This window comes from Scomber japonicus, chromosome 12 (assembly GCF_027409825.1).
Source record: "Scomber japonicus isolate fScoJap1 chromosome 12, fScoJap1.pri, whole genome shotgun sequence".
Classification (NCBI taxonomy): domain Eukaryota; kingdom Metazoa; phylum Chordata; class Actinopteri; order Scombriformes; family Scombridae; genus Scomber; species Scomber japonicus.
In genome coordinates, this window is record NC_070589.1 from 13,107,227 (window position 1) to 13,120,767 (window position 13,541).

Here is a 13,541-nt window from a genome sequence, read left to right on the forward strand (position 1 = left end):
TGGAACAGCATTATGTACACAATCTCCAGAGAGAGATAAGTGCAAATCAGATCCTTGAAGTTTTAGAGCTCTGAATGTTTAACCTCACACAGCCAAATAAATCACACCCAGCTTTTCCCAGTGAAAACAACATGTGGAGACGCTGCTTATTGCTGTGCTGGAGGAGCTTCACGCAGTCATAAAAGTGACGCTATTTCTTCAGACTTCCTTCACATGCATGTTTATGGCACCATAATGTAATTGGTTATATGGGTATGTTGACAATGCGTGTGTCTGAAAATATTTGGTTTTGACCAGGTGGCGCATGCAACAAAACGTTTTTCTGTTTAATCCTGGTGATACAACTTTGACCTGTCATAGAGATTGGGGGACGTGATTGATGGCCCGCAAGGTTTAACGCAGCTTCTCGTTTTTCACAACGTACAATCAATCAGTGGACTGCGCAGAGAGATTTTCACAATGTAGGCCTAGTCAGTGTTTAAATGTGCTTTGTGAATTAAAGATCTAAAGAAATATATCTAAATAATGATAAAACGTATCTTTAATTTAATAAACAATTAAAGAGATTGAAGTTCATTCCTAACTGAAAAAACTGACAACTGAGCTCCAGAAGTTAATGTTTAATCCCTGACTATAAATATAACAAATGAAAATGTAATATTCAGCTTTTGAAAGTCAAATGTTTTAAAATAAACAATGTAAACAATGTAAAAACGCACTTCATAAACTTTTATTTGAAGTCAACCAGAATATCTCAGGCAAAAATATTAATAAAATTCAACAGCAGGAAGAAGTAGGCCTACAAACAAAATAAAATAAAACACGACCATATGTATAGTTAGAGTACATTAAAAGTGCAGAATTTCCTATTAAAAGCATTAATGTCTGCTCATTTCAGTCCGTGCTGCGTCTCCTTATGTCTCCTCAGGTCCACTTTCCTCTGGAAACCTTTCCCGCACAGGTCGCAGCCGAAAGGTTTGAAGCCTGTGTGTTTTCTGCTGTGCGTGATGAGGTTGGAGCTCTGACTGAAGGCCTTCCCGCATACCTGGCACTTGTGAGGCTTCTCACCTGCAACATCAACAACAAAACACGTCAGTTAAGGGTCGTTTTTACGCGTTAAGCACGGCGAGGCAAATAAACCATGTAGGCTATTTATCAGTTTCCACAGTGTCTCTCACCTGTGTGGATGAAAGTGTGTTTTTTCATATCTGATTTTTGGTGGAACCTCTTCCCGCAATACTGGCACGGATAAGGCCTCGTGTCCGAATGGATGAGCAGGTGCGTGGACAGCGTGGAGGAGCGCTTGAAACTTTTCCCGCAGATTTTACAGCTGAAGCTCCTCTCCTGTAAGATATGTGAAATGTCAATGTGGGAGGCCTCAAAATGTTAGATGTGGCCCTATACTGCCAGGATGTGGGCCCAGACGCCTTTTACGTTCTTAAAAGAGCAAATTGAGTTACCTGTGAGTGGACCGCCCTGTGCTGATCCAGGCTCACTGCATGTCCAAAGGTTTTACCACAGATGCCGCACTCAAAAGGCCGCGTCCCGCTGTGTGACCGCCGCACATGAACCTCCAAACCGTGAGGTGTGGAGAAAACCTTTGGAAAAAACACAAAAAATTCATAATTTGAGAAATACTATTCACAAATATACTATACACATACATATGACCCTGCAGCTGACCCAAAAGTGCGGCAGGCAAAACGGTACCCTAACCCTAACCACATCACCTGTATATGTAAATGTTCAGTCACCGTTTTATGGATAAAAGTACGATTAAAATAAACCATGAACACAGCAAAATAACCAAGCTGTTGTACCCTGATCACTCATTAAAAACATCACTAATCTGTGAACTCAGAGTATTAAACCAATAACTGTTTAGTCGTGTAAACCTCAGGCTAAACATACATTGCTGTTCTTTTACTATCTAATTAAATACAGACGTACCTTGCAACATTTAATGCACTTGTATGAATCATTTGCTTCGAGATTAGAGCAGACGAAATCTCTCTCGGTCTTGATTTCCGATCCGTGGGGCTTCTGTTTTACATCCAAATATAGCTCGTCTGCATCCCGCATCCTGCAGATTTGGAGGGCCGTTGGAGAAAAATCTTGGTAGCATCCTGCCTCGGGGCCGCGCTGCGCGTAAAGGGGCTCTGAGCCGCTGTCCTTTGCACCGTAGAGGCTGACGGATGAGTGAGACTTCCTGTGGGCCTGTAGGTGGTTGTGGTGTTGGTGGTGGTGGTGGTATGACCCCTGAACCAGGTGCCTCAGTTCAGAGCCGGAGTATGCTGTCCAGGCTAAAGGAAAAGGCGGCGTGCTGAGGTGGCGACTATCCTCCGCTGCTGGAGTGGAGCATTTCTCTGAGTCTGGAAATGAATTCAGATTAGTGTGAGTGAATAGTCTTACTCAGGATCAAATTTGATTATTTGGACAATGCATATGGCCTAACTGGAAATGGCATGTGTAATGGTCAAATAACGAAACAAACTACTGAAGGTGTGAGTGTTCATTTAACTCTGAATGAGTTTTTTTTCCTCCATAACAATGACACAACCAGAACCAGAACTCGGAACAGTAGTAGTCAGAATAGTCTTGATGAAAATAAACGTAAAAAGACCTGGAGATGAGGAGGGAGACGGGGGACGCCAGAAATCATAGTCGGAGGATCGATCACACACGCTGCCTCCGCTGCTCAGCGGTGAGCTGGAGGACAGCGACCTCGGAGACAGCAGGCCGGACCCGGGGGACAGTCTGTCAGCGCCGGCGCTCACATCCCCCTGGAGCTCTAAACTGGACTCAAACGCCACCTGAGATTTGTTCTCTAATAAGAGCAGAGGAGAGTAATCAAACTGACTGTGCAGGTGGTGTCTATTTGTAAACAGAAGGCATTTATTCTGTTATTATATATAAATAGGATATACATCATTTACATGAGGCTAATGTCTCGTATTTTCACATTATTTTCGTGCGTAATTACGCATACATGGACCTACCTGCGCACACATGAGCCAGAATAGTGTCCAGTTTGCTGTAGCCATCGTCTAGGTTCCGGGGCTGGTGGTAGCTGTGGGCCCGTTTACTTCTCACCAGGAAAGACCTCGGCATGTTTCTGTAGTCTGAGTTGCTCAGGTCTGAAATCCTCCACTTCACTCTGCTCCACGCCGCTCTGAGTTTATCTCTGGACAGATTGGAACACTATTGGTTGACAGGCGAGACAGCGTTGGGATTTTTGGCAGGCTATTACGCACGCGCAGAGTGACCGTATCGTTTACCAGGTGTCGCGTGGCAGGTGGCCAAAAGCAGGACCACCGTCTACCCCCCTGAAGGGTCTCCGCTGATAGCGTATATGGGATTGAAGAGAGCATACTGCATGCGCTAAACTTCTAGCTTTAAAAAATGTGATCGAATCAAAGAAAATAAAGTTTGCATTTCAATTTAGGGATGATTTATTTAGACTTAGATTAAACATGTATTATCTGAATGAATATCGTGGTAGCTTGATATTAACTGATATTTGACTGTTTTTAAACAAAAACGATTAGGCCTACATGAATGCTGTACTTCCGATTAGTTTTTGTGTTTTTTTATCAAATGAAACCCGAGATTGCATTTGTGCGCTGGGCAGTCATTGAGATTGCTAATCTCACATATCAATTAAGAAAGTCTTTTTGGAGTCCAATGAAGCCGTGTGATTCACAAAAATACTGTTAGCAGTTTAAACTGAACGTGATTAGAAACAGAAATGTGTTTGCATGGATGGCCGATGCAGGCCGGGCAGGCTGTGATGGATAATGACCCATTTGTTTGACTGGTTGTAAAGTGATCCTGTTAATGAGACGCGCACGGCCACTCTGGACAACAGCCTGCTGGTGGAGGAGTAGAGGTATCCCTTACAGTGACTCTGCTTACTGACTTCAGCCTTATTGTTTTACATCATTAAAACCCCTTCCCGGCCTATACACAGACCAATTAGGCTGTCCACTGTCAGAACAGCAGGACAGGATACAAATAATAACATCAGGACGCATTGAAATCAGCACATAGGAAGAAGACTCAGTTAAAATCTGTCGGTCTCAAAATGCAAATCATAGCGAAGATTTGGGCTCAGTTCAAGGTCGGATCAAAGCAAAGCGGTATCGATTCGTGCCCCATGTGTGAACCGAGTTTGTTTGATGCAGCTGCAACAAGTTAAAGAAAGCGCAGATAGCAGAGGTATGAAGCTGAAACACATGTCCCATACTCACACAGCACTGATACTGCAGGCACTATACTCCAGCTCTGACAACACACGCTGTCCTGACCCCTGTCCACACTTAGTGTCAAACTATCAGTCACAAACTGCAAAGAGCCACAAGCACCCCTGCTCCTCACACTGTAAGACACACTCTCCCCCCCTCTCTGTGTGTGTGTGTGTGTGTGTCTCGCTCTCTCTCTCTCACTCACTCACACCCACCCACCCTCTTTCTCTGTATCTCCCTCCCTCTCTCAGAAATTAATTTTCATGTTAGTCAGCCATGGCAGTCAAACAAAAACACTGATTCATGCTTTGATAAAATAGTCCGCTGGGGCCCTAGAAATTTGCATTGAACAAAAATAAATCAGTTGTATAAGATTGTGTTTCAGAACATATTCTATGTATGCGTAATTCACATTTCTCTCATATGTTACTTGCTTTAGAGGTCCTCGTGTCCATTTTTAATCTCTAAAGTAGATCAAATGAAGAAATCAGTCCATAAAATGTGTCAATGCTGGAATTTTTAACAACAAATTCCTACCTCTCCTCCTTCTAATGAGCAAACAGCAATGATTTCTCGCGCAGTATGAGCAACACAAAAAGTCAAACATCACCTTTCATGTAAAAAATAAAAAGATAAAAGTTTTATCTCAAATTTTTCACAACAAATAGCAACCTGCAGATAAATGAGCCACATGCAACTTTTGTCTAATTCATTATTAGAAATGCGCACTGTTTGACATTCAGCTGCTGCTGATTAGCGTAAGAAAAAAAACTTGAAGTGATAGACTGACAGTGTCGATGTGACAATGTTCAAACTTAGGGTTAAACACTGACTCAGAACAGGAAACCAAACGCAGAGTCGAGAAGACACTATCAGTGCTACCACAGCCTTTAACTCTTGCTCTCCCCCCCTCCTCGCCTCTACCCCCACAGGCCTTGATTCTCATTCTTTAAGTCTTACAGCAAGTAGTGATTGAAATAGAAGCCCATTTGCAGTGATCACAGGGAGGAGGAGGTGGTGTGTGCGGGGTGATGTTGTATTTTTGCTTTGCTTTTTGCAGCAGTGTACCTTGTCAAAGGTGCGGATCACAGTCGCAGGGTTAAATAAAGACTAGTGTTGGTGAGCCATAAAGCTATTTTCTCAAGCTCAACCCCGAGCCCCCTTTCGACCCTCACGAGGATAGACAGAAACTGTGGGGACTCCTCATAGTTTTAAATATACCTGAGGCTGCAGCTTTGACACCGCACGTATGTGAATGTTGACAAGAGCAGAGTGCACGGGCGCTTCATCTAATACTGTCTTGATTTGCCAGCGTAATGTCACAGAAGTTAAATGACATCTTAACTACTCAACAAAGCTTTAGCTTGTCAAACTAAAACTACTTTCAAAAAGTTCAACTACATCCAAACTCCACTTTATATTGTTACACAAGGTAAAACTAAAATTAATGTGAATAAAGTGTGGTTGTGTTTGATTTCTTGACTAGGACAGGCCAATCTTGACCTAGGTAGCCCATCAATGTGTTTCGTAGTGAAGATAGGGAGCAATTGTTGAGGTAGAATCAGGAAAATACTAGCCTGGTTATCACCAGACCCAGTCTCATTGCTTCTGTACGCTACTAGACAAACTTACAGCCAATCATATCAACGATATACGATGACGTATTTAGAACCTGTAGGGAGCAGCATGAACACTTTTATGAAGGTAAAATCATGTAGCGCAAGTTTTTGTTTCATTTTCAAAGTGAACTTGCCTTCCAATTTATTTAGCACATAATCTACTGCTGCTTCAAACTGTTGCTGCACCTCCGTGGCCGCCATGCTGGATGTGCACCTGATGTCGCTCTACAGTTGTCATCGCCTTGAACCCGCCTCCCCATTCTGTGATTGGTTCCCTATCTCAGGTGAAAATGTTGTCTTGGTGGCCATGCTAACTTTCCGAGCGAAGTAGAATTGCTGGAATGAGAGCAAGGGTATACCCAAGCTAGGAAAATACTACATTTCTGCGTAAATTCATTTTTGTCGATCACAGAGTCGCAAACTACAGGTGAGTAAAATTAAATAGGCCCAAACTGAAGTCAGGGTTAGCCCACTTTTGAATGTGTCAGGTTTGTGAAAGTTTTCTTAGCCTGGAGCTAAGCATAGTATGAAAAGCCAGATAAGTGTCAGAACATGACATAGTATCAGAAGTAGAGAAAAATGTCAAGTCAACTGACCAAGAGTTTCAGGTCTGAAAAGTAAAACCAATGAGTAGGTGCCTTAAACCCGCATTATCTCTAATGGCCAGCAGGGGGAAACTCTGATAACTCAAAAAATAAGTCAGTTTGTATAGAAGTTTAAGAGAAAATGACCCGAAGTAATAAAGTTTTTTTTAATTTCATGTACTTTTGTGATAGCATTTTCTGCTTTGTAGACAAACTACTTGAGTTTAAATCATGTTATGTATGTGTCAGTGTAGATATCTTTAATGTAAGTTGTTAGTGGTAATGTTTTAGTTGTTAACTATAATGTAAGCTAGTTCATGGCTGAAAAACGTTACAACCTACTCCGAACAAATATTTTACTGTATTTCAGTATATCAGTATTCTTAGGTTCTGGAAGAAAAAAGACTGACAGGGGTGCCTCTCAACATAGCAGTGAAAGTCCATCAGATCAGTGGCAAAACAATTAGACATATGTCACCTCACACTGCACAGATTCTGTAGAGAGCAGAGAATTTAAAAGCGAAGCCATCAAAGGAACTTCCACATGAAGGCTACAATACGGAAAACAAGTTCTTTACTTTACTGTGTCCATGTGAGGTTAGTAGATAGGAGTTGGTAAAGGGTCAGTCAGGGGAAAGTTAGCCATTTATAATGATGGTTTTGTAAAATATGTATGGGAAAATATTGAACATAATTGACACATACAAACACACTCAGACAGATGCACACTAATGTAATTGTACAAATGTAATTTGTTGAGACTGGTGCACATTTTGTTTTATTATCATGTTTAAATGAAAGTGCACGACACACACACATTACAAAAAGTAATTCAAGTATTGAATTAAAAGTTTTCAATACCCTAAGTTTTGTCATAATCCTTACTTCATGATGTTACTTTTCAACCCGGGGTATGTTACAACTAACATGGGGTTAATTGTAACATTAACCCCAGTTAACTATCATAACCCTCCAGACCATGCTCAAAGAGTGTATTGACTTAGCAGGGATGTGTTTAATTGCTTGTGAATTTAACTCTTCATTAGTAAGACAAAGAATGTGTTATCTCACTTTAAGTCAATCAAGTGGCAAAAGGTCAGACTTTTACAACCACCAGGAGTAAAACTGTTGAAAAGTGAAACTAAAGTAATTTTTTGAGACACATTAAAATAAACACATTTGAGTGTTTAAAAAAACATTAATTTTTATTTGTCTAATTAGACCATTTCCAGAATTTCAGACCAAACAAAGTCGCAGTGCATAATTATGTGAAGATGATTTTACTCAATATACTATGTGCAATGGATTCATGCCACAATAGCCTATTGTGGCTAAACTGACTTTCCCTGGCTTATGTCTTTGTTTAGTCCAGGCGCTAGCAGTCAGAGCGTTTACCTCTGCTCCTCCACACTGCTGTGGCATCTCAATGAAAACCACATTATGCTATCTCATCCCCTCACAGGTTCCTTTGGCTCCAGAAGCCCTAACCACAGGGTTACACCCCTCCTCTCTCTTTTAAACTATCTCCGTCGCTTTCCCTGCAGCTACAATCTGATTTTAGCCCCTTTCCTCAGGTTCAACCACAAGGACCCCCCCGCCTGGGAGTGGCCAGCCTGAATCTCATCGAGCTCTCAGCTGGGCCCAACTGCAGCCCCCAGATAGGAGCCAAGTGTGAACACAATGAATATGATTTACTGGACACTGCTGACCACAAGGCAGTTCATCTTTCACACAGGAGGTTCACAAACGGCTATTTTTTCTAGCCTGTTCTCACCTCAAATCTTGCTGCTCTGCAATAGTCAGGTAGTTTATGCATGTGGACTGTAGATTGATTTCATTTATATCAAAGATTTACTTGTTAGGATGATTGTTCTGGTTTAAATCTGACTAGTGCTGTGTGATCATGTACACTGGTGATCCAGAAAAAAAAACCTTTAAAGTGTGAAAAACAGAAGACACACTGAATAGAAGCTCCCAGTTGGATTTATGCTATAAACAATTCACAAATCACCTCCCTCATCCATCACTGTGATCAGCAGCTGCCCCTTGTTTGCAACCAGCCTGTTTCTGGTTGTAAATTTCCCCTCTCATACTAAGAATCTCATTGGGGAACGTTGGTGTGTGAATGTGAAGAAACCTGCTCAGTACTTCCTGGTCATTGTGTTTAAAGGTCAGAGTTCAGCAGCCACATTCAAGCCTGTGGTTAATTTGTATTTCAACGCATATATGTTTCCTGTGTTAGATACTTTCAATCAGATTTCATAGCTATTCCTCTCTTTTTTTGCTGCAAACAAGTGCTTAATGTCGGTTATGAAATCATAACATTTGAACCAAATGCACCATCAGTTCTGCACTGCTAAAGCTTATTTTAACTGATGCTCTGAAATCTGATGCCTGTCTTTTGACATATTTTTTCAGTTTCTGCATGGGTGTAAAACACTGGTGACAAGTTGGGTGGGGAAAAAAATGTGGGCAAGGCTTTCACACAGAAACTTCATCTCAGCACCATCTCCACACATAGTCTGCCTTGTTGTTAGCAGAACTCAATTCAAAGTTTCAGCTGAACATGGTGTGCATTGTATTTTAGGGTATTTTCTGCTGTATGTCATCTCCAGGACAAATAATTTAAATTGTACATTATATCCATAGTATCCAAACACTGACAATTGTGTGGAGGTTGGAATTGTGTTGACAAATGAATAAGGTACAGTACCAGTCAAAAGTTTGCACGCACCTTCCCATTATCCTGAATGGCAATGTGTGTCCAAACGTTTGACTGCTACTGTACATGCCTTACACCCAGTAATGATTTAAGGGGGATGCCAATGAGTGCAGGGGCAGAGGGGCTGTTTAGATGAAAATGTTAGTCTAACCTGCCTGACTCATTGATCTTTATCTGACTGAGGTTTGTGCAAATTATAATCTCTGGCTCCGACCATGGCTCTGAAATATCAGCAGCCTAACTGTGCTGTGTATTGATGAATCAGTGACTCTGCCTGTGGTGCTCAAGTAGCATATGGTTTGTAATTGCACCTTTTTCTCTCAGTCCCGCCCTTCTTTCAGTTTTTCTCTGTAATATTCTCTGAACTACATACTATAAATACTCAGTTCTATTCTGTATTGTTTAGTCTGGAGTGGTGTCACCTTCATGATCAAAGTGAACAGTAGCAACATGTAGTCGCAGAAGAGCGAGATGATCATAGAGACTGTAGTATTCCTATGATATTCTTATAATATTCCTATGATCATTCAGTAGCGTCTGTGATTCTGTAAATACACCCTGAAACTAAGCCACCTCTATAACAAAATACTTTAGGAGAGACATGGGTACAGATATTGTTTTTACTGTAGATGTTTGGTGTATCCTGGGAGTGCAGATACATAATATGAGGTAATGTTTATACCATTAAAACTATGGTGTGTTTTGAAAAATTAACATTATTATGCCTAAAGGACCAGTATGTAAGATTTAGTGGCATCTAGCTGTGAGGTTGCAGATTGCAACCAACTGAATATCCCTCCCTCGACTTCCCCTTCCAAATAGCCACGAAACATGGAAAATGTCATGAAATCATCATGAAATCATGAAAAGTCCTCTCTAGAGACAGTGTTTGGTTTGTCTGTTCTGGGCTACTATAGCAACATGATGTAGATATAAACGGCTCATTCTGAGGTAACACTTATGAATATTATATTCCACTTCTGCCAAGTCTATTCCAATAAATGTCACTAAATTCTACACATTGCACCTGTAATGTCCACATCCAGTAAAAGTATAGGCCTACCCAAAATATGCATTAAATCAAAATTATAATTGCACTTATAATGTCAAGAATTAGACTAGGCCTACATCATAATCCTGCAGTAAGCAATACATTTAAAAGTAATAAATCATCTACTGCTTATATCTACACACAGTACTGCAACTCCTTTATCTATATTAACTTTATGTGCGCTGTGAGTACTCTCACTAATCTTGCATACAATGTATCTGTATTCAAATGCAAATAAATGTAATCAACAGTGAGAAAAACAGCAGGAAAGACGAGTGTGTTCTTATCTGTGGCGTGCCTGCAAACACATTTGTTGATGTGTGACTTTCTGCAAGTCATTTCAAATCCACCATCCCCTCAATGTCATCGTCTTTCATTTCTATTTTGTGGCTCTATAGATGAAAATATGAATGTGCAGTACAACAAACAACAACTGTTGTTGCGATTACATCGGAGTGGACGACAAAAAGCACAGGATTAAAAATACAAGACAAAAACCTAAACTCAGAATCAGCTCAGGAAATGACCATTTAGAGTGGACAAATGCACAAGCAGTACTACCCCTTCATCCACCCACCACACCCTCCACCCACTCCCAGGGTGAACCTTTAATAACCGCTGACCACTGCTGCAGAGAGATGACTGGACTATTGCTCATCATTGTGAAATCAGTTTTACAGAAATTGAGTCTGAACGGCTGCATGAAAGCTGTCCACAAGAGTGACTTTGACTTTTCTTATCAACACTGAGAACATCTGTACAAAGAGTGACAGTGAGGGATATTATCTATCTTGCTGGAACAGAAAAGCAGAAGATCACGGTTCCTTTTTTCAGCAGTTACCAAGAGATTTAACAGATAGACTCTCACTGAATAACTGGTTTATCATTTGATAGAGAAACTATTAAAGAATTTTATCTAACGCAACAAAATGTGTGAGATGAAGAAGAGCAGTAGACCATTTTATATAACAATATAACACAACTTGTGAAATGTAGCCTAATATACTTGTCATTGAAATGTAATGCTCAAACATTTAGCAAGGACACCATTTACAGTAGTTAGTGTTCATCCAACTGAAACATAAATCACATTTGTAACATGTATTATACAAAAATACTTTCATCTACATTTCTGCCCACCCCTCCCAAAAAAGGTCACCAACTTTACAAGTGCATGTAACTAAGTACATTTATTTAAACAAACTCTCTCTTTACTTGAGTTCTTTACTTTATCCTACTTTTAAAGGAATAGGTTGACATTTTTTGGACAAATATTTATTTACTTTCTCGCCAAGAGGTGAGGGGATTGATACCTCTCTCATATCTGTACACCAAATATGAGCAGCTGGTTAGCTTAGCTTCGCATAAACAATGGAAGCAGGGGAACCAGCTAGCCTGGCTTTGCCCAAAGGTAACGCAAAAAGGAAATGCGCTCATTGGCTTTCTTGCAGAGAGTTGAGAAGATTGATAGATACCTCTCTCTTGTGTCTATATGGTGAATAAGAGGAAAGGGTTAGCTTAGCATAAAGACTGAAAACAGGGGGAACAACCAGCCTGGCTTGGGTCAAAGATAATAAAGTCTTCCTTCCAGTATCGCTCATTGATTAATACGTTATATCTTGTTTGTGTTATCTGTGCAAAATGTGTATAAAAATGACACATTGTGGTTTTACGGGGGTTATGTGCCAAACTACTGTTTGTAGCACATACCTCCTGGAGTTTGCCTGGTTATTGTTTTGACATTTCAGTTTTTGTACAGATTAAAACTGCGGTGCAGGCAGGGGTGGATTGGCCATTGGGAGTACCGGGATTTTTCCCGGTGGGCCGATCAATAATGGGCCGATGGCTGCCCGTTTTATATTTTTTATTTGTTCATTTAGTTTTTGCCATGGTAACACATGGTCCAGGGGCAGAGACATGCACTGGCCCACAGAGCTCCACTGCAGCCTGCAGACACAGCAGAGGCCCATTGGCTTGTCTGTCTAAAGAATACCTGGTCCAATGGCCCTATGATAGGCTACAGAGGCCCAGGAGTCCCACCCACATAACACATATGTAGCCTATGATGCTTTACATATTTTTTCAGTCAGTGTTTATGGTTTATTGCCCGTTCAACAGTTTCACATTATACAGTTAAAACTAATTCAAGTCTATTCAAGTCTCCAGAATATAAGGGATATTGTTCAGTATAGTACTGTTATTAAGGGCTTGTGTGTTTAGATGTACATCAACGCGAGAATTATAGAGACCCAATTATCAGTTATGGCTTAATGGACAAAAATCCTGGAGGTCAGGTTTTCTCCTTCCCGAACAAAAAGGCAGAACATGAAGTTGCTTTGATTTGTGGCATGTTTTATATGCTCTTGGTGCCAGGTGTTGATTTTCTGGAAATTCTCTCACAGTCTCTCGCTGATATTGGGACTCTTATCTGTGTCTCTCCTGTCTTTGAATACTTTTTTGTCAATTTCCATGAACTCCGGGACCTGTGCAGGAGTGCTAACCCCTCTGAATGACATTGCCAAAATGACGTTCACAGCTCACATTAATTAGAGAAGTGTTTCATAGGTGGGTGGTGTTTGGGAATAGGTGGATCCACAGTGTGACAGGTGTGTTACTTCTACTGCTCTTATTACTCATATCACTCATACTAGGGCCTCATACTCACTTGTAATGAGCCATTAGTGAGTCATATAGCAATTTTCCAGATACTATGATTTTACTATAAATAGAGATGTGTGACTGAATGGAGGAATGTATGGTTGATATTGTCGTTGTTGTGCCACAGTTAGACTTTCCACTTGTATTCATACTATTTGTAGATGTAAATGTAGATTTTGTCATGTGTCATCTCATTGCAAGTGTTAAGCATATTGCCTAATCTGCCTTGAAGTGATTACAGCATAAAGAGCAATGTGAAAAAAGATTTATTGTAGCATTATACATTTATTTATTTAGGTTAAATAACAAAATCTTTTAGTGATAAATCAGTTTTATCTTCTCATTCTTGGGTCTGACTTAACTGTTGTTCCTCAGTACTTAGCTACACACATGATATTGGGTTAGGGTTAGGGTTACATCTTCTACTGCTGTTTTTGGAGCCACATGTGTCTTCACATCATTCTTTAATATAAAATGTTATATACCACATTGATAAAGATCCTATTTTATACAGTTTTGCATCTTTAGGATTACATATATGTAAAAAGAGCTATTGTAAATACACAAATAATCGAAAGACAAAAGGGTTTATGTGACGTGTGAATGGTACAAAACCATCTCAATCATAGACTAAAAAGAGAAGATGTTGGAGTTACTTCTACC

General features: G+C 40.5%; 1 protein-coding gene across 1 annotated transcript; it reads right to left on the bottom strand.

Moving 5' to 3' along the window:
- Positions 1 to 789: 789 nt before the first annotated feature.
- Positions 790 to 4,341, bottom strand: gfi1aa (growth factor independent 1A transcription repressor a). The gene is made up of 7 exons (XM_053329646.1): positions 4,251 to 4,341; positions 3,000 to 3,184; positions 2,624 to 2,827; positions 1,951 to 2,372; positions 1,461 to 1,598; positions 1,179 to 1,344; positions 790 to 1,068 (listed from the first exon to the last, which is right to left on the bottom strand). Exons 2-7 carry the CDS (start codon positions 3,109 to 3,111, stop codon positions 890 to 892), a joined length of 1,221 nt encoding a protein of 406 aa, XP_053185621.1. The 5' UTR covers positions 3,112 to 3,184; positions 4,251 to 4,341; the 3' UTR covers positions 790 to 889.
- Positions 4,342 to 13,541: the final 9,200 nt, after the last annotated feature.